At 44.0% G+C, this 17,176-nt stretch overlaps 2 protein-coding genes across 4 annotated transcripts in view; both read right to left on the reverse strand.

Annotated features, from left to right (window-relative positions):
• Positions 1-1,652: 1,652 nt before the first annotated feature.
• LOC134460481 (immunoglobulin-like domain-containing receptor 1) lies at positions 1,653-10,968 on the reverse strand. Its single transcript, XM_063212869.1, has 8 exons — positions 10,836-10,968; positions 8,356-8,505; positions 7,590-7,709; positions 5,935-6,081; positions 4,586-4,667; positions 3,259-3,728; positions 2,797-2,904; positions 1,653-1,666 (listed from the first exon to the last, which is right to left on the reverse strand). The coding sequence occupies exons 1-8, from the start codon at positions 10,966-10,968 to the stop codon at positions 1,653-1,655; spliced, it is 1,224 nt and encodes a 407-aa protein (XP_063068939.1).
• A 2,438-nt stretch (positions 10,969-13,406) lies between these two features.
• ildr2 (immunoglobulin-like domain containing receptor 2) overlaps positions 13,407-17,176 on the reverse strand; it is a 21,605-nt gene continuing 17,835 nt past the window's right edge. The window contains exons 8-10 of one of the 3 annotated variants that reach the window (XM_063213507.1): positions 16,345-16,549; positions 14,893-15,739; positions 13,407-13,765 (exon numbers count right to left, since the gene is read on the reverse strand). In XM_063213507.1, coding sequence (XP_063069577.1) covers positions 13,718-13,765; positions 14,893-15,739; positions 16,345-16,549 — 1,100 coding nt within the window. In that variant the 3' untranslated portion in view covers positions 13,407-13,717. The remainder of the gene's footprint in view (positions 13,766-14,892; positions 15,740-16,344; positions 16,550-17,176) is intronic. The other 2 variants (XM_063213509.1, XM_063213508.1) reach the window with 2 other exon arrangements.

Here is a 17,176-nt window from a genome sequence, read left to right on the forward strand (position 1 = left end):
AGCCACTGTTTAATACAGATAGCCTACTTATCAGCTCCCTAACCTACTTCTGGGCTGTGTTTTAAACACATTTTGTGTGAATGTGCGCATGCGGTTCTCTTCGCCTGGACCACATCCAAGCCAAGCCCCCGTCTCACTCCCCTGCACCTGCGAGCCACAATGTCAGTTGTTTCCTGCAATTGTGATTTCACCCCTGAACAGGATGGATCTTTTTTCCCTCAGGAATTTTAAAATTCCTCTGTTTCCTCTTTGGATAGCCCTTGTTCCTTAATATCTAGAAAGACTAACCCATTAGTTTTCAACCTTTTTTGTCACTGCAACCTCATTTTGATATCCCAAATTTCTGGGGACCCCATACATATTTTTTCACGATAAAAATGAAAACATATCTAAGCTAATTAAGTTGCAAGTTATTAAACCTAGGCCTATAGATATTTATGACAGTCTGACAATGACAATGGTGTTTCAAAGAGAATATTGAATTGTTATGTTACATTAATTTGTAATATTTTATCAATAGGCTTATTCTATTTCACACACTTTCAGACGTCGGAGGCGACCCCATTTGAATTCCAGGTGACCCCACATGGGGTCGTGACCCCAGTGTTCAAAAACACTGAACTAACCCATTCAAATCTATCACTCCCGTACCGGTATCTCATTCCACACACACTACTAGCATACGGTACGGCAACAGTCCTTTGAAAAGATGAAGAGGCACTCTTTAGTGTTTGTAGTGGTTGGTGTATATTTGCTCATTTATTAAGTTATTTGCCTAATCAGTGATAAGGAACCTGCTATCAGGCACAACACGCATAATCTATGAAAGAGCTGCACAAAAACACATAGTGCACTTCATGAAATAGATAACATGTATGTATAAAAAAACAAATACAAATACAGCACAATATATTGTACATACTATACATAAAATGCATACAATTAAATCTTGAATGGCCGCCTATGATGTCGATAATACTATGTAAATGTACAGTAGAGTACATGATGGAGATATACAGTATATTATAAACCCCCCCCCCCCCCCACCAACTTGGTTGGCCAAACTATTAATTCCTTATCAGTAATACTACGTAACGCTATAGTGCAAATTTAGGAGACGCATTAAAAAAGGCAATAGTGTGCACTTGCAGTACAGTAGAGTACATGATGGAGATATACAGTATATTATAAACACTGTTGGCCGACCGTGAGCTGCTCGAGAGCCAGTAGACATGGGGTGCATTTCTCAAAACCATAGTTGCTAGCTACGTTAGCTACTTAGCGGTTTGCATTGCAATTTTCCATTGGCACCTACCCAAGTTAATAACTGGTTAACAACTACGCTTTCGAGAAACGCACCCCAGCTCCGCTGCAGCTTCACACAATGACGTATTGTTGCTGCAGACCCCACTGTGTGACTGCATCCATACAGTTCCTATAACTGCTGATGCACGCAGCGTAGTCTTTTTTAAAGTGGGAAATAGTTACAAAGCAATTAATCAATCATTACACTTAATATAAGTAATGCATTATTACTATGTAGAAAATGCCTTTTTAAAATTACCGTAAATCATATGATTGAATACTTGAAGTAGCCTATATTATACACAACCAGGTTGAATGGCGTGTACTACTTAACTTATAGTTCTTGGTCAGGCCAATACAACTGCACAGAGGTATAAAAACATGCACACGCGCGCACACACACAAGAACTACTGGCCTGACACAAGAATCTGTATTTATATGCTGTCTACATCCACACTGAAAATTCACTTGAGAAAACGCTAAAAAAACACATACAGTACTGCCATTGTATCAACACAAAAAAGTCACTTGAGACAACACTAAAAACACACACACGCACACACGCGCGCGCACACACACACACACACACACACACACACACACACACACACACACACACACACACACACACACACACACACACACACACACACACACACACACACACATTGTGACTTCTAGGCTACCCGTTGTTTTCCACCCAGCCAGGTGTTTTCCAGTCTCTCTCTCTCTCCAGAGTCAAACGATGAGTGTACCGCCTCCACTTAGATGAGGATTCTGTTGAAAACAAAACAACAAGATTCAAATGTTACAGATGTTTCTTTGTGCTGCTCAAGCTAAACTCATGTCTGTCAAAGAGTAGAGTAGAGTAGAGTAGAGTAGAGTAGAGTAGAGTAGAGTAGAGTAGAGTAGAGTAACTTTATTAATCCCCAGGGGGAAATTCAGGTAAGAGAGCAGCAAGTGTAACCTCGTGCTGCTCAGTTACCATACCTGTAGCTAAGTCTAATAGATAATGTGTGGTTTACAATTCAGCAGTTACAAACCAACCCATAATGAAAACAGAAACCTTTGACAGAGCATATGTAAATAAAATGAGCAAATCAAACCCCCCTCAACAACCCACTCATCTCCTTTGAGTGGAACTTGCCGTTTACAACACTTTACAACAGTTACAACACTTGACTTGATGCCGGTGCAATACTCATCACATGACAGTGTCATGACAGTGTGGTAACGCAGTCATGGACGTGTCATAAACATTACATGTCAGTGTAATTTTATGACTGCTGTTGACATTGACTGCCCAATGTCAACTTTTCATGACCATAAAACGTTGAAATTGACGTAATGTTTTGGGACTTGTCCATGACTGTGTCATGACACTGTTTTGACACTCTTATGACACTGTCATGTCATGCGTATGATGCCGGCATCAAGTCAAGTCTTACCAAGCTTGCGTATCTAGCTGACCTGTTCCCCAGATAACTCACCACTTCCCTGGGCTGAGCCGGGTGCTGCTCCTGTAAGGTGTGGGGCTGCGGCACCTGCTGGCTGTGGCCTGTAGGCCTCGTGTGGGTCGGCCTGCTTAGATGAGGATTCTGTTGAAAACAGAACAAGATTCAAATGTTACAGATGTTTCTTTGAGCAGTTCAAGCTGAACGCATGTCTGTCTAGACCTGTAGCTAGGTCTGATAGATAATGTGTGGTTTACAATTCAGCAGTTACAAACTAAACCATAACAAAAATAGAAACCTTTGACAGAGCATATGTAAGTAAACTTGCATATCTAGCTGACCTGTTCCCCAGATAACTCACCACTTCCCTGGGCTGAGCCAGGTGTTGCTCCTGTAAGGTGTGGGGCTGTGGCACCTGTTGGCTGTGGCCTGTAGGCCTCATGTGGGTAGGCCTATGTGAGGAGGAAGAGGAGCAGGAGAAGGGGAGAGGCTGTGCACTTGGCTCCCCAGTCTGGTGCCTCTCAGGCGGGTTAGCACCCCGGTGCTGGTCCCCCGACAGCTCTATGTATGGAGGATACGGGTCGCTGTGGCGGAAGTTGCCTGCAGGCGGCCCGCCACGGGCCACATTCTCGGGGACAGGTTGTTGTTTCTGTGACAATGACAGTTGGCTGCTCTGATGGCTCTGGTGGCTTTGATGGCTTTGATGGCTTTGATGGCTGTGCCAGCTGCCGTCGTCGTCATGGTAATAGCGCGGTGAGTTGCTGCGATTGGCCGGATGTTGGTGGCTCTCCAGCGGCCTCAGCTCCAGGTGCTCGTAGTCGCGCCTGATACTGCGTTCTCTGGTGTTTAAACGCCGGCAGCGCCGACAGTAGTGCCGGGCAAAATCCTGCAGTTCATCCGCATAGGTCACCTGCCTCCTGGGGTTGAAAGGAGTCAGCTGCTGCAAATACTCCGAACTGTGCCTCCACCTACAAGACAGGACGCAGTCAGAGGATGAATTATGTACTGTATGGGATGTACGGATGGGTGGCTGGCTTCAGGGGAAGATGAGGTGGACAGTTGTCAAATCAAGTTCAATACTCCTGTCAAAAAGAAGGCAGTTCACAAAACCTTGTATGTTGCCACCTGAGGCCAAGCCAGTTAGCCAGCCAGCCAAGACAGGCCGGATCGGATCGGATCGGATGGCATAGAATCGAATCGAATCGCTACCTTCCGAATCGTGATCGAATCGGATCATGACGGCAGTGCCGATCCACACCACTAGCATGCATGGTGGCTAACAGCTTTTTCTGGGCCCAAGACAAAGTAACCTGAAAGGGCCCCCGTTCAATACATTACAATGTAATCAAAACCCATTTTTTTACACACAACCACCAAGACAGGCCGGATCGGATCGGATGGCATAGAATCGAATCGAATCGCTACCTTCCGAATCGTGATCGAATCGGATCATGACGGCAGTGCCGATCCACACCACTGGCATGCATGGTGGCTAACAGCTTTTTCTGGGCCCAAGACAAAGTAACCTGAAAGGGCCCCCGTTCAATACATTACAATGTAATCAAAACCCATTTTTTTACACACAACCACCAAGACAGGCCGGATCGGATCGGATCGGATGGCATAGAATCGAATCGAATCGCTACCTTCCGAATCGTGATCGAATCGGATCATGATGGCAGTGCCGATCCACACCACTAGCATGCATGGTGGCTAACAGCTTTTTCTGGGCCCAAGACAAAGTAACATGAAAGGGCCCGGGACATCTGACCCCTTTCGCCCCCCTCCTTTCGGCGTCCATGACTGTATGGACACTCGTACACACCTGCTCTCTTGTTGCTCCTCTGTGTGGCTGCTGCGCGTGGATGGGGTATCTTCCTGAGGGGCATCTTCCTGAGGGGCAGGGCCTGCGTGGAGGAGGTGTGAAGAGGCCGGCTCGTCATCATAATCACTGAACTACTCGCATAGAGTTATACTTCACATATCTGTGAAACTAGACTCGAGCGTGGCGGCAGCGAGAAGACAGCCGAGTATCGGCCGTGTGCGAGTGTCCTACTCGCCTTTCACACCGACAATGTCGGTCCTGTCCTGATCAAAATCCCCCCCACAGCCTAAGGAGCTGTCCAAATTCCGCTCAAGTTCTATCGCCCGACTATTGCCATGTTGATGTGGAAGGGCTGATCTGCTTCCATGTATTTTCACCACCACCGGTAAAATTCACTTCCGTCCCGCTCCGCTCTCCCGCTCTGGTCTGAAATAGGCCTTGCAGATGTAATTACAACACTAGTAGTATGCTATTACAAACCATGTAATACCATACCAGTAGTGTTGAAATTACATCTGTAAGAGTACTTCTAGTTCTACTTTATACAACTCTGGTGAAAAGCACCTATCAATATTTTTTGCAAATGAGGCATTATCTTATGTGATTTACATGTGCACAAGTTGGATATCTGGGCAACTACTGTACACACATTATGAATATCACTTTCCAAGAACAAAGGGATTCAAATAAATTGAGTTGTTTTACGTACCTGCATACAGTAATGTGTAACTGGCATGTAGTGAGTTTCTGGAGGCTGGTGCATAGGTCAGCTCTCCTTCAAGCAGCGGGGCCATAGCTCTCCTGGCCTCCTCCAACATCCAGTGCTGGATCAACACTGCAAACATAACAGACCCGTTTTCTACCAATCAGTGGCCATGCAGCGCCACTCAGTGTAAGAGAGGTTGAAACCTTATAGAGGTCAATGGTTCAAACACTTCCAGAGGTACATCTTGTCACCAGGTTAGGCAGGCAGAATAACAGCTAAGACTTTATACAGTAGTGGTGATTTGTTGCGAATGTTCATTCTTTTGAATTTTCGCTTGAGGCCCCAACTTGATCTACAGTACAGTAGAATCGCCCCTGAACACACTTCATATGGATAGTCTGCCTATGTAAGAGTGCAAATGATTTCTTGAAATTCAGTCGACTGATTTATAACCCTAACAAGAGAGTTACCTTTCTCTGGGCAGCAGCAGATCTGTGGGCATGTCGTGACACGTATAGGTGTGTGTGTGTGTGTGTGTGTGTGTGTGTGTGTGTGTGTGTGTGTGTGTGTGTGTGTGTGTGTGTGTGTGTGTGTGTGTGTGTGTGTGTGTGTGTGCGCGCGTGTGTGTGCGTGCGTCTTATACCTTTCTCTGGGCAGCAGCAGGTCTGTGGGCAGCAGGGGCACCTGACGTAGCAGCAGCAGTTCTGGGGGCAGCACTGGCAGCAGCAGATGCAGAGCAGCATGATGAGGAGGAGGGCCCCGATGATGATGAACAGCACCGTCAGCCAATCTGGACACAGGAACAGGAACAGGAACAGGGTTGGTTGTCCAGGTACTGTCCAGCGTCGCCCTCTCAATGCTTTTCATGATGCATTTTAAGCCCCTTAACGCACGCTGTTCTCTAAAGCAGGGGTGAGGAACCTATGTCTCGAGGGCCGTTTGCGGCCCTTGAGGCCGCTTTATCCGGCCCCCGATGTAATTTTAATGTTGTGCAGCTTCACATGAAACATGACATATTTTGTAAAGGAAACTTAGAAATTACATTTGCAATACAATTAAGTTATATTCAGGGGACCTAGAGAAGGTGGGGTCTGTTGTAAAGGTGGCTGCCTTCAATATAGGCCTAAAGTGCAGGGGCAAATCCTTGTTTGGGTTCATAATGCGGCCCTCGGAGGACTTTTACGGCCCTCGGATGAATTTGAAGTGGCCCTTCGAATGAAAAAGGTTCCCCACCCCTGCCCTAAAGGAACACTGAGCACTGTAATAGTCTACAACAACAGTATGACAGTGTACAGGACCTTTAGTGTTACATTACGGCTTGGTCATTGCCATTCTGGTAACAGCTACTTTATAACAGGATCACTGTCTTACTGGGTGAACAGGGTTGTCTTACTGGGTGAACAGGGTTGTCTTACTGGGTGAACAGAACTGGGTCTTCGTTCAAGTAGTTTGAAGGGTCCAATGTTTCCAAAGTCGTATCAGTGGTTTATAGAACTTGTTATTGGGTGGAAGGCATTTCTGAACTGGCTATGCTACCGTCCACTGGCTATAAGTGAAGTGAAGTGAAAGTCCAACTGGGAAACTCCAACTCCCATTGTCATTGTGACACAGCACTCCACAGCACACAAGTGAACACTGCACACAACGCAAGTGCGTTTATGCCTCACCACCCGTGCAAGGGGGCAGCCCGTAATGGCGCCCGAAAGGGAGCAGTGTGACGGGACGCACCATGCTCAGGGTACCTCAGTCATGGAGGAGGATGGGGGAGAGCACTGGTTAATTACTCCCCCCACCAACTGGCAACCTTTGGCTACAAGTCTGACGCCCTAACCGCTTAACCCTTTCAGCTTACCCATGACTGCCCTATAACCATACTGACTAAGATCAATGATTCAACTCTTTCTCTATTGTTCTCTGTGAGAGACAATTTTTCCAAGGTGTTACAGGGAAACCTCTTAGTTTTGTTTTAATTTAATTTGTGAAATAAACCAGTAACAGTAAGAGCCTTTTATTTCCTCATTTACCTCTTTAAGCCGGATGCTGCGTGTACACTAAATTGACCTAAACACCTGGAGCTGCATGAACATTACATTCAGGCTCTTGAGATTAGAGGTATTTTAGATGAGGGTCCTAACTGTTAAATGCAACATATTCCATTTTTTTATGTGCTCCAGAGGCTGAGATAGTATTTAGGCTTTTATAGGCTGAGGGCACCTTTTCCCAAAAAGGCCTTGGGCACTCAGCACTCAGGCGTTTTTATTTGCAGCTGCCTTAAGCTTAAATGGGTTAGTGTCTTACTGTACACAATGAGTTTGATCTCCTGTTCTCCAGATCCCATCATGTCTCCATCCACATCGATGATGCAGACGTATACTCCACTGTCCCACCACAACACCTTCTGGATGACCAGGTCTGCATCTACAATGATACACACATGGATGGATGTGAGAAAGACTGGTCAGTGCCACATTGCTGCGTTCCTCGTAGCCCCTTAATGCGTGCCGTACCTCCAGTGGCACGCTGTAATAGTCATTGAAATGTACCTACCATAGCACTACAATACTATGACACAACACAGGCCCTTTAGTAATGCACCACGACTTGGTCATTACCATACTGGTAACAACAAATGTATAAAGCCGCGTCTTAAGGGGTTAAAATATTAAATACAGTCGTGTACAGTGTTATAGGCTACTTATCCTGTTAATAGTTGCTATCATAACTCACGCCTATACGAGCAGTAAGAAACTTGACTTCTTTGTTTATCTTAGACATCTCACTCTTCCCTTCCCATGGAACATCTTGGAGCAAAGATTCTTTTATTTCCACTCTCCACTTCTTCAAGCTCTCAAAGCGCTTCACATTGCCTCACATTCACCCATTCACACACCAGTGGCAGTGGCTGCCACGCAGGGTACCACCCTGCCACCAGGATCAACTTGCGGTTAAGTATCTTGCTCAAGGGCACATCGATGAGGTCAGGCAGAGATGGGCTCGAACCTGCAAGCTTTTGGTTGCTGAACGGCTCCTCTACCACCTGAGCCACCACCGCTGCTTAACTCACTGTTCATGATAGTGATGTTTCGGTCCTGGTATGCGGGTCCCAGTGTAGGCTCATCTGCCCCCCTCTTCTCCACCACCACTCGCACCGTGCGCTGGCGGTCTGGACAGTCATTGGCTGGATCCTGCCCCAAAGCCAACGCAGCCTGATAGGCTATGGAGAGGAAAACATGTTCTGGACACACGTATTGGTGGATTTCAATTTATGCACAGTTGAACATTCAAGATATTCACACACAAACAGTATATATCTTGAACAAGTTATATTGAAAAGAGAACTGGTCGTCGAGCTACAAACCCCAACTCCGATGAAGTTGGGACGTTTGGTAAACAGTGAATAAAATCAAAATGCTATCATTTTCAAAACACTCAATCTATTCATTAGATGTAGAATAGTGAAAAGACAACATATTAAGTGTTAAAACCGAGAAAAAATATTGTTTTGGGGGAGATATGTACTCATTTCTAATTTGAGAAATCCAACACGTCTCAAAAGAGTTGGGACGGGGACAATAAATGGCAGCAAATGTCGAGGAAGACTAAAAATAAAACAAAAGACAACACTTAACAGTTAAATACATTAACCGATGAGATGATTTTATATAAAAAACAGTGTTAATTCCTATCTTGGACATGATTTCACCAGCTTAAATGGTGGGTGTATTCCTTGTCATGTTTTGCAATGTTTTCCTTTCTGTAGTGCTTACAGTGTGACAGGTCTTGACCAAAAACCCACCATTTTATCACATGCTGGTCCTTATGATGGAGCCAAACTGTTAAAACATAGTAGAGAATGCAATTTGACCTTACTATGTGGCAGTAATCGAAGATCTCCCTTCAAAATGTAATGCATGAGTGGCTTTTCATGCTGTTTAAAACCCATTTATACCATTCAGCACTGTATTTAACTCTACAGATGAGTGAGAACATCTTAACCAATGCACTACTGCATCCGCATGCCATCATGGAGGCTGACTTTTGAAGCTAGCACTAACACAAGTTGGATGGTCCATTTTCACTGTAGCACAGGATGTGCAATGCTCTATTATTGTCAAAAAGAATGGACTTCTACAACTTCTGCTGACTTCTGTAAGCAAAGGACGTTCTCATGTCTTCTGGGTCTATTTCAAGTGAGCTCAGGTGCTTAGGAGAATGTTAAACCCCTGTGTCATTTTCATGCATTAAGCATTCTTAATATGGTCAATTTTCAATAGCTCTAGCACTCCAGGAATTAGAGTGAGACTACAGCCAATATATATTTCATGATGTCATGAACCTATACAATGATTTTATTAACAAAAATATGTCTTATATACACTCAATCGTGGTAAATCAAAGGGAATTCAAAAATGTATGTAATAACTATGGTAATTATTCCCTTTGCATCTTTAATTCTGAGTGACTCAGCCTCTCTGTGATGATCTTATACCTGGACACCTATATTGTCCGTCAGTACAATTCATTTTGAAATGTTCTTCTTTGTTGTTTTATCTTATTTGGATGTTTACTAAATTTCACTGATCCCCGTCCCAACTCTTTTGAGACGTGTTGGATTTATCAAATTAGAAATGAGTACATATGTCCCCCAAAACAATATTTTTTCTCGGTTTTAACACTTAATATGTTGTCTTTTCACTATTCTCCATCTAATGAATAGATTGAATGTTTTGAAAATGATAGCATTTTGATTTTATTCACTGTTTACCAAACGTCCCAACTTCATCGGAGTTGGGGTTAGTACAATGATGGCCGAGCAGCCTACTGTACATAGGCCTAGTGTATACAGAGAAGGACACTGTTCATTTGGTATGCAAAGGTAATTTTGTCAGTTAGCTGTACTTTGTTTTTGACATATGCCTTCTCATAGGCTTAGATTAGATAATGTTAGGGTAGCCTCTTAGTGCAGATCGGGTCGCCAGCGGGCCTATTCACTATTTGCTGAAAATACCCAACTACATCAAAAAAACATTGCTATGACATCACCAAGAGCCTAAAGGTACACTGTGCAGAAAATGGCCAAAAAAGGTACTGCAACTATGCTGCTCATTGAAACTGGACTGCCTATTGCCAAATTTGATCTTTTCATAAAGGTCTACTAAGTAATAAACTAATATTTCCTTGTATGGCCCAAGTACAGTAATTTTTGCAGCTAAAAATGGCTATTTCTGGAAATTCAAAATGGCGGACCATGGAGAAGATCCCCCTTTTCATGTATAAAAAGTGAACATTATCCAGTCATAATACTTAGAATTTGATGGTGGTGGTAAGTGTTCATGAAAAAGGTAACATTAGTGAATGGGTAGCATGAGTTCTGGAAATAAACAACTAAAAATCTTACACAGTGTACCTTTAAGTAACAGATTAAGACATAGCCATTACAATTTTGGTGACCATAAGGTTACAACACAGGCTCTATGCTAAGGGGGTTAAGTAAGTACCCATTTATTTCTGTCATCAAATATCTCATAAGGCCCGGATGCGTACCTGCAGAATAAAACTCCATGAGAGGGTCTTTACAGAACGATTTGTACCTCCACGTGACCAGTACGTCTGAGGGATCTCCTAACGTTGAGTAGTCACAACGTAGGATGACAGATGCGAATACTCCAGTAGTCATTTCTGTCTCAGGAACAGTCACAAGAATGGACTGTATCTCTGTCATGAAACAAACAATTTGTATCTATCTACAGTAGCAGATAATGATGCTTCATTATTTTTTTTAAATAAGGATGTAAGAGACTTGTCGGTTTCTTATAGTCCAGTATACTTCTAGACTTCAGTTGAGTAGGCCTACATTATTGTTGTGTATTTCACGATTCAGAATAGATATACTGCATTTTATTCTGATTAATTTGCTGTCAGCCATTTAACACCAGTCAAACACACAGTCTACACTTGTGTTAAGTGTTAACCTTTAAGAGTGGAATGTTCGGGCGGTGAAAGTTCTATAGAATTCTGGGCGTCATTCAATCAGAGACGGTTTAAATGCAGAATAGAGAATCTTCAATACAATATGGAATTGTAGAATCGTGCATTGTTATAGAACGCATTCTTTTTATAGAATGCTCAAAAACCCACTCTCTTAAACTTAAGTTAAGATTATACAAAGTATGATAATGACTATGTACGTATTTTAGATTATATGGTAATACCTCACCTTTTTGAAGAATTCCAATCAGAATTGCAATCACCATCACCTCCATTTTTTCCAGAAGTAATGTAGCCTGATATCACTACATATCATGTTCTTGATCCCAAAAATAACTGAATCCTCTTCATAGTATCTATTGTATGAGATAACCCATAATGCCTTATTTCTTCGAAGAACTTCATGGATTTGACCTCGGGACTGTTTGTTTCTAGAGTGGTCAATGAAAAGCAGCTTCTGCCAGCCTGCACATAGCTCCTATTCTCTCCTCCAGTCTGCTCTGAGTGACATCATTGACACAACCCCGCACTGCTCTGCGCTGGAGTGGCCTACTCTCTCCACACGTGCTGACAGTCATGTGCTTCACTCACATAAATTGAGGGCTGTTAACAAGAGCTGTTGTCTTATGTCAAAATATTAATACTGTATATATTTTTCATTCTTTGTAAATTACATTTTTATGTCTTATTTATTTATGTTTTAACTTCATTTCATTATTTTTTCATTAAATGTTGTTAATGTAGCTGTTAAGCACATTGAGCTGCACGTCTTGTATGAATTGTGCTATACAGTTATTATTATTATTATTATTACTACTACTACTAGTAGAAATAGTAGTAGTAGTAAACATTATTATATTTAGTACATTTAGGTTCAGTTATGGAGCACCTTGGAAATACTCATTTGTAATAATAATAATAATTGTTTTCCCCCCTATAATACCTACACAATAATAATCATTTGTATCACAAGTTATGATTGAAATTTTGGGCATTGCTGAATAGGATGTCATATAATATCCATTTTAGGACTACTTAAACCCTATATATATTTCTCAGTGGGTAGGCCTATATGTTTGGATTTTTACTCCAGACCTTTGTTTAGCTATCACTATCATTATCAGAAGACTTATAGCATGACTTATGGCAAATAGACAAAAAAACCCGCAGACACTTTGTAAAATAGACAGCATGTTTATATAAAATCATCAAAATGACAAAAACAGTGTGAAATACAAATACATACAAAAGAATGGCACCTTTCTGATTTTTTTGAATGACGCCCCCCCCCCCCCCAACTTGGTTGGCCAAACTATTAATTCCTTATCAGTAATACTACGTAACGCTATAGTGCAAATTTAGGAGACGCATTAAAAAAGGCAATAGTGTGCACTTGCAGTACAGTACAGTACATGATGGAGATATATATTATAAACACTGTTGGCCGACCGTGAGCTGCTAGAGAGCCAGTAGACCAGGGCTGCATTTCTCGAAACCATAGTTGCTAATTACGTTACCTACTTAGCTGTTTGCAATGCAATTTCCCATTGGCAACTACGCAAGTTGCTAACTGGTTAACAACTACGCTTTCGAGAAACGCACCCCAGCTCCGCTGCAGCTTCACACAATGACGTATTGTTGCTACAGACCCCACTGTGTGACTGCATCCATACAGTTCCTATAACTGCTGATGGACGCAGCATGGTCCTTATTGTGGACATCGAATAAAAAGGCAAACAAACAAACAAACAAACAAACAAACAATCACAATCATTGGATTGTGTTTTTAATACATACTGTAAAAAGGCATGACTCTAATAAAATAGACTGGGATGTTTACACATCTTAATACTGTCAGACATATTAATAAAAAAAAACACATGGCACTTTTGCGGATATGCAAATACATACAGAACCATGCATCTGCATGTGTGTCGCATATCAACACTGAAAATTCACTTGAGGAAACACTCAAAAAACGAACACACACACACACACTCACACGCACGGAAATGCACACAAGCAGGCAGACACACACTCAAGTTTATACATACCACACACAGACACACTCCACACTCTAGCGCGCACACACACACACACACACACACACACACACACACACACACACACACACACACACACACACACACACACACACACACACACACACACACACACACACACACACACACACACACAAGCGTGATCGCTGTGTCCTCTGGGTGACTGTGTTTTCCTGTTATTTCCTTCTGGCCGGTCAGTGAGGCGGTGTGAAGGCTGCAGGGCTGTGGAGATGCTGCGGGGGGCAGTGTAGCCACAACGTGCCGTTTGCTTTAGTTAGTCTGCTGTGCCTGCCTGCCTGTGTTACAGCCTGTGTTTGTGTCTTTGCTCTCTGAGGCTGCTCGCTCGATCGCTCGCCTGATCGCACGGCTGGACTCTCACACTATGAGAGAGTCTCGGCTTAGGTGATGAGCGTTCACGACGTTCTGTTAAATGAAACACCAAGAGCCAAACGTTAGGAGGACATTCGTGTCACTGTGCTACCGCTCATGCTTGATTAGTCAGGCCTGCCGCTGAGAGGTGTGAGCAGCCTTAGCAAAACATGCAGCTCATGCTCGGTTAGTTATGTCTGTTAGTTCATGTTTTATGCACATTTGCAAAATAATAAACACAAAAAGAAACAAAATGAAATAGAAAACGAAACAAAAACAACAAAAACGAAGAAAAAAAAAATGCAAGCAGTTACTATATAACGACTAAAAACAATACAAAACATTGATCACCTTCACTATATTGCAATAGAAAATCTTTCATACTCAATTGATACAATAATTTCAACAGCGATTACAGTTGTGGAAAATAATATCAGAAATATAAAACACAACATTTGGCAATAAAGACACAACATGTACAGCAATAGCTCATGCAACGGCAAAGCCTACTTTCTATTTCGGCTTAAAGGCCAAAGTTGTAACCATGTGAGGTAGGAACATCAGATATTTCCTACTTTTTCAAACCTTATCTCAGGACACCATTGGTTTATTGGTCTATTAATGCCACACAATATTAGCCAGGCCTCGCCCTCCTAGTGACGCAACAGCTTCAGCGTTGCTACCAGTCAGGTCAAGAGCAATGCAAGTACTTTCTAAGCTCCCGCAAATACGAGAACTCCTCCCACTTTGTTGGGAAGCAAACAATCATTAGCAAACCAAGGGAGGCTGTTTGGAAAATGCCATTTGGGAAATGTTAATTGTTATGCTCTTGGTCAGACCAAGTCTCAAAGAGAATATAAAGTCGATGATAATCAGGCAAACAGATTATACCTGTTATTCCTGAGCTCTACCAAATGACTTTATGACAAGGGCACAAATCTGAGGTACTGTCATCTTACTGTTCTTTCTATTCTGTGGTTATGTTGTTCAACTCAACACTGTGGGTGTTTGGCTTTAATACTGAAGGCATTTTTCTTTATATCAAAACCACTGTTGGTGGTCTCAGTTCATAGCTACTTCAAACTTCAAAGCCTTGACCTTATTTCATTGTGCATGAATGTGAGGTTGGTGACTTTTTGGGACGGCGGCCAACCCTCCTTCCTCCTTTACAGATAACTCACCACTTTCCGGGCCTTGTCGCGGTCCTCACGTCGCTCCTGGAGGGTGTGGGCCCCGATGGCGTGCCCGTTGGGGGGCCGCGTGTAGGAGAAGGGCTGGCTGCTGGGCTCCACAGTCCGGTAGCGGTCGGGGGGGAGGGGAGGCCGGAGCCTGTCCCTCTCTCTCTCCCTCTCCCTCTCCCTCTCTCTCTCCCTCTCCCTCTCTCTCTCCCTCTCCCTCTCCCTCTCCCTCTCCCTGTCCCCCACCAGCTCCGAGTACGGAGGCAAGGGGTCGTCCTCTTCGGGCCGGTTGCTAGGCGACCTGCTATAGTAGTCGCTGCTCTTCTTGGAGCTGCCTTTAGAGGGCGTGTCACTGTCGTCCTCCGCCCCCCTTCCTCCTCCTCCTCCTCCTCCTCCTCTCCCACCTCCTCCCCCGCCCCGGGCCTTCCTCTCCAGCAACGTGCTGAGGAAGGCGTCGTCGTAGGAGTCACCGCGAGGCCTGCTGCGATGGCCGATGCGCTGATCGCTGTCGGCCGTGTTCCGGCGCTTGCGGGGCGACGGAGGGCTGTGGCGGCTGTGCCATCCGCCGGGGCTGTCGTCGTCACGGTCATCATGGTCGTCACGGTCGTCACGGTAGCGGCGCGGCGGCGAGGGCGAGTGGTCCCGGAAGGTTGAGAAGTCGTCTCTGGGCCGGAGCTCCAGGTCGTACTCGTTCTCCAGGTGCCGGAGGGCGGCGGGGTGCTTGCCGTTGGCCCGGCGACTGTGATTGTTGCCGTAGGAGCGGGCAAACTCCTCCAGCTCGTCCAGGGAGCCAGTGCGCCCCCTGGAGCTCAGAGTCTTCCTCTGCAGTTGCTCCGTCCGGGGGTTCCACCTACAACGAGGACATGGTTACATAATCATAGATGACCATAACATAAACACAATACAAATGGACATATGAGTGTATTTTAAATACATGGAAATATGTAAGTGCTGCTCCCATCGTAGTGTCCACGGACAGCATAAGTGAGGACAGGGTTTAGATAATGGCACAGCCAGGTAGACACAAACGCATCAAGGAGCATTTGAGTACACCAAGAATACACCATAACCTGTATTGTTGTTGATAGAGTCAACAGGCATAATAATCATACAATGACACATACACAGAAGTATATGCAAACGCATGAGCACACACCAGCCTTGGTGGTCCTTTTTTTGATTGCTAGACTATAAAGCAATAACCTACGATATTACATTGATGAATAGGCAAACAAACACACGCACACAATTTCCTTTGGGATTAATGAAGTAATCCCACTCTTAATGCCACACACACACAACATGTTGGGAGAATTCTCTACTTTAACGACGGCAGTTACGATGGGTGATGTGGCCTAGTGTGGAGTTTAGTCAGAGGCCAAACTGGCGTGCGCTCTGCTCCGCCGCCATGACACACACACACACACACACACACACACACACACACACACACACCTGCTCGTGTGGTGCTCCTCGGAGTGGTTGCTGGCGTAGCGTGCTGACCGTGGCGGTCCGTGGGTGGTGGAGCTCGTGTGTATTCGTGGCTCGTCCTCAAAGTCGTTGATTGGTGGAAGGGCCTTCCTCTGCACCTGCCGATAGGTGTGCCTGAAATCGTTGTCCGCCTCGTGCAGAGAGCTGAGCTCGGACACGCTGCCTGCGGCTGGAACCACAAAAAACGTCTTTGAGTACCAATCACTCCACAGCAGAGGTGTCAATCCCAGGTTCAGAAAGTTTAAAAAAAAACCCTGCCATGAATTTGATCCAACCAACTCTGATTCAGCTGATCATAAGTAGGGGTGGGTGTTGGCAAAGGGTTCACGATTCAATATGCATCACGATACGCATGCCACTATGTGATTCTATCATAACGCATTGGGATTCATGTACTGTTGCGATGCATTGCGATATTTGCTTCAGTGAACGTGTACAAATACGGCTTATTTGTCAGTTGCTGTGTAGCATTCACAAGTCAATTCATTTTACAGTATTAAGCATTTTAGCATCTGGGAGAGAGCTTCCATCACAACAGAAATATTACAGACTCTCTACTGAAAATTCAAATACAATTGTATTTTTTATCAAAAATTGATCAATGGATGCAGTATATTGTGAAAATAAGTATTGTGGTACATTGTCATGAATCGATGCAGTATATCACAGTGGTGTAGTCTACTTTTTTATGGTGGGTATACTGTATATTTCAGCATTTTTGAAGTGGGTATACTGTATATATTTATGCCATTCTAAATAATGGATCAATCAATTTTAAGTGGGTATACTGAAATCC

This window comes from Engraulis encrasicolus, chromosome 13 (genome assembly GCF_034702125.1).
Source record: "Engraulis encrasicolus isolate BLACKSEA-1 chromosome 13, IST_EnEncr_1.0, whole genome shotgun sequence".
NCBI lineage: Eukaryota > Metazoa > Chordata > Actinopteri > Clupeiformes > Engraulidae > Engraulis > Engraulis encrasicolus.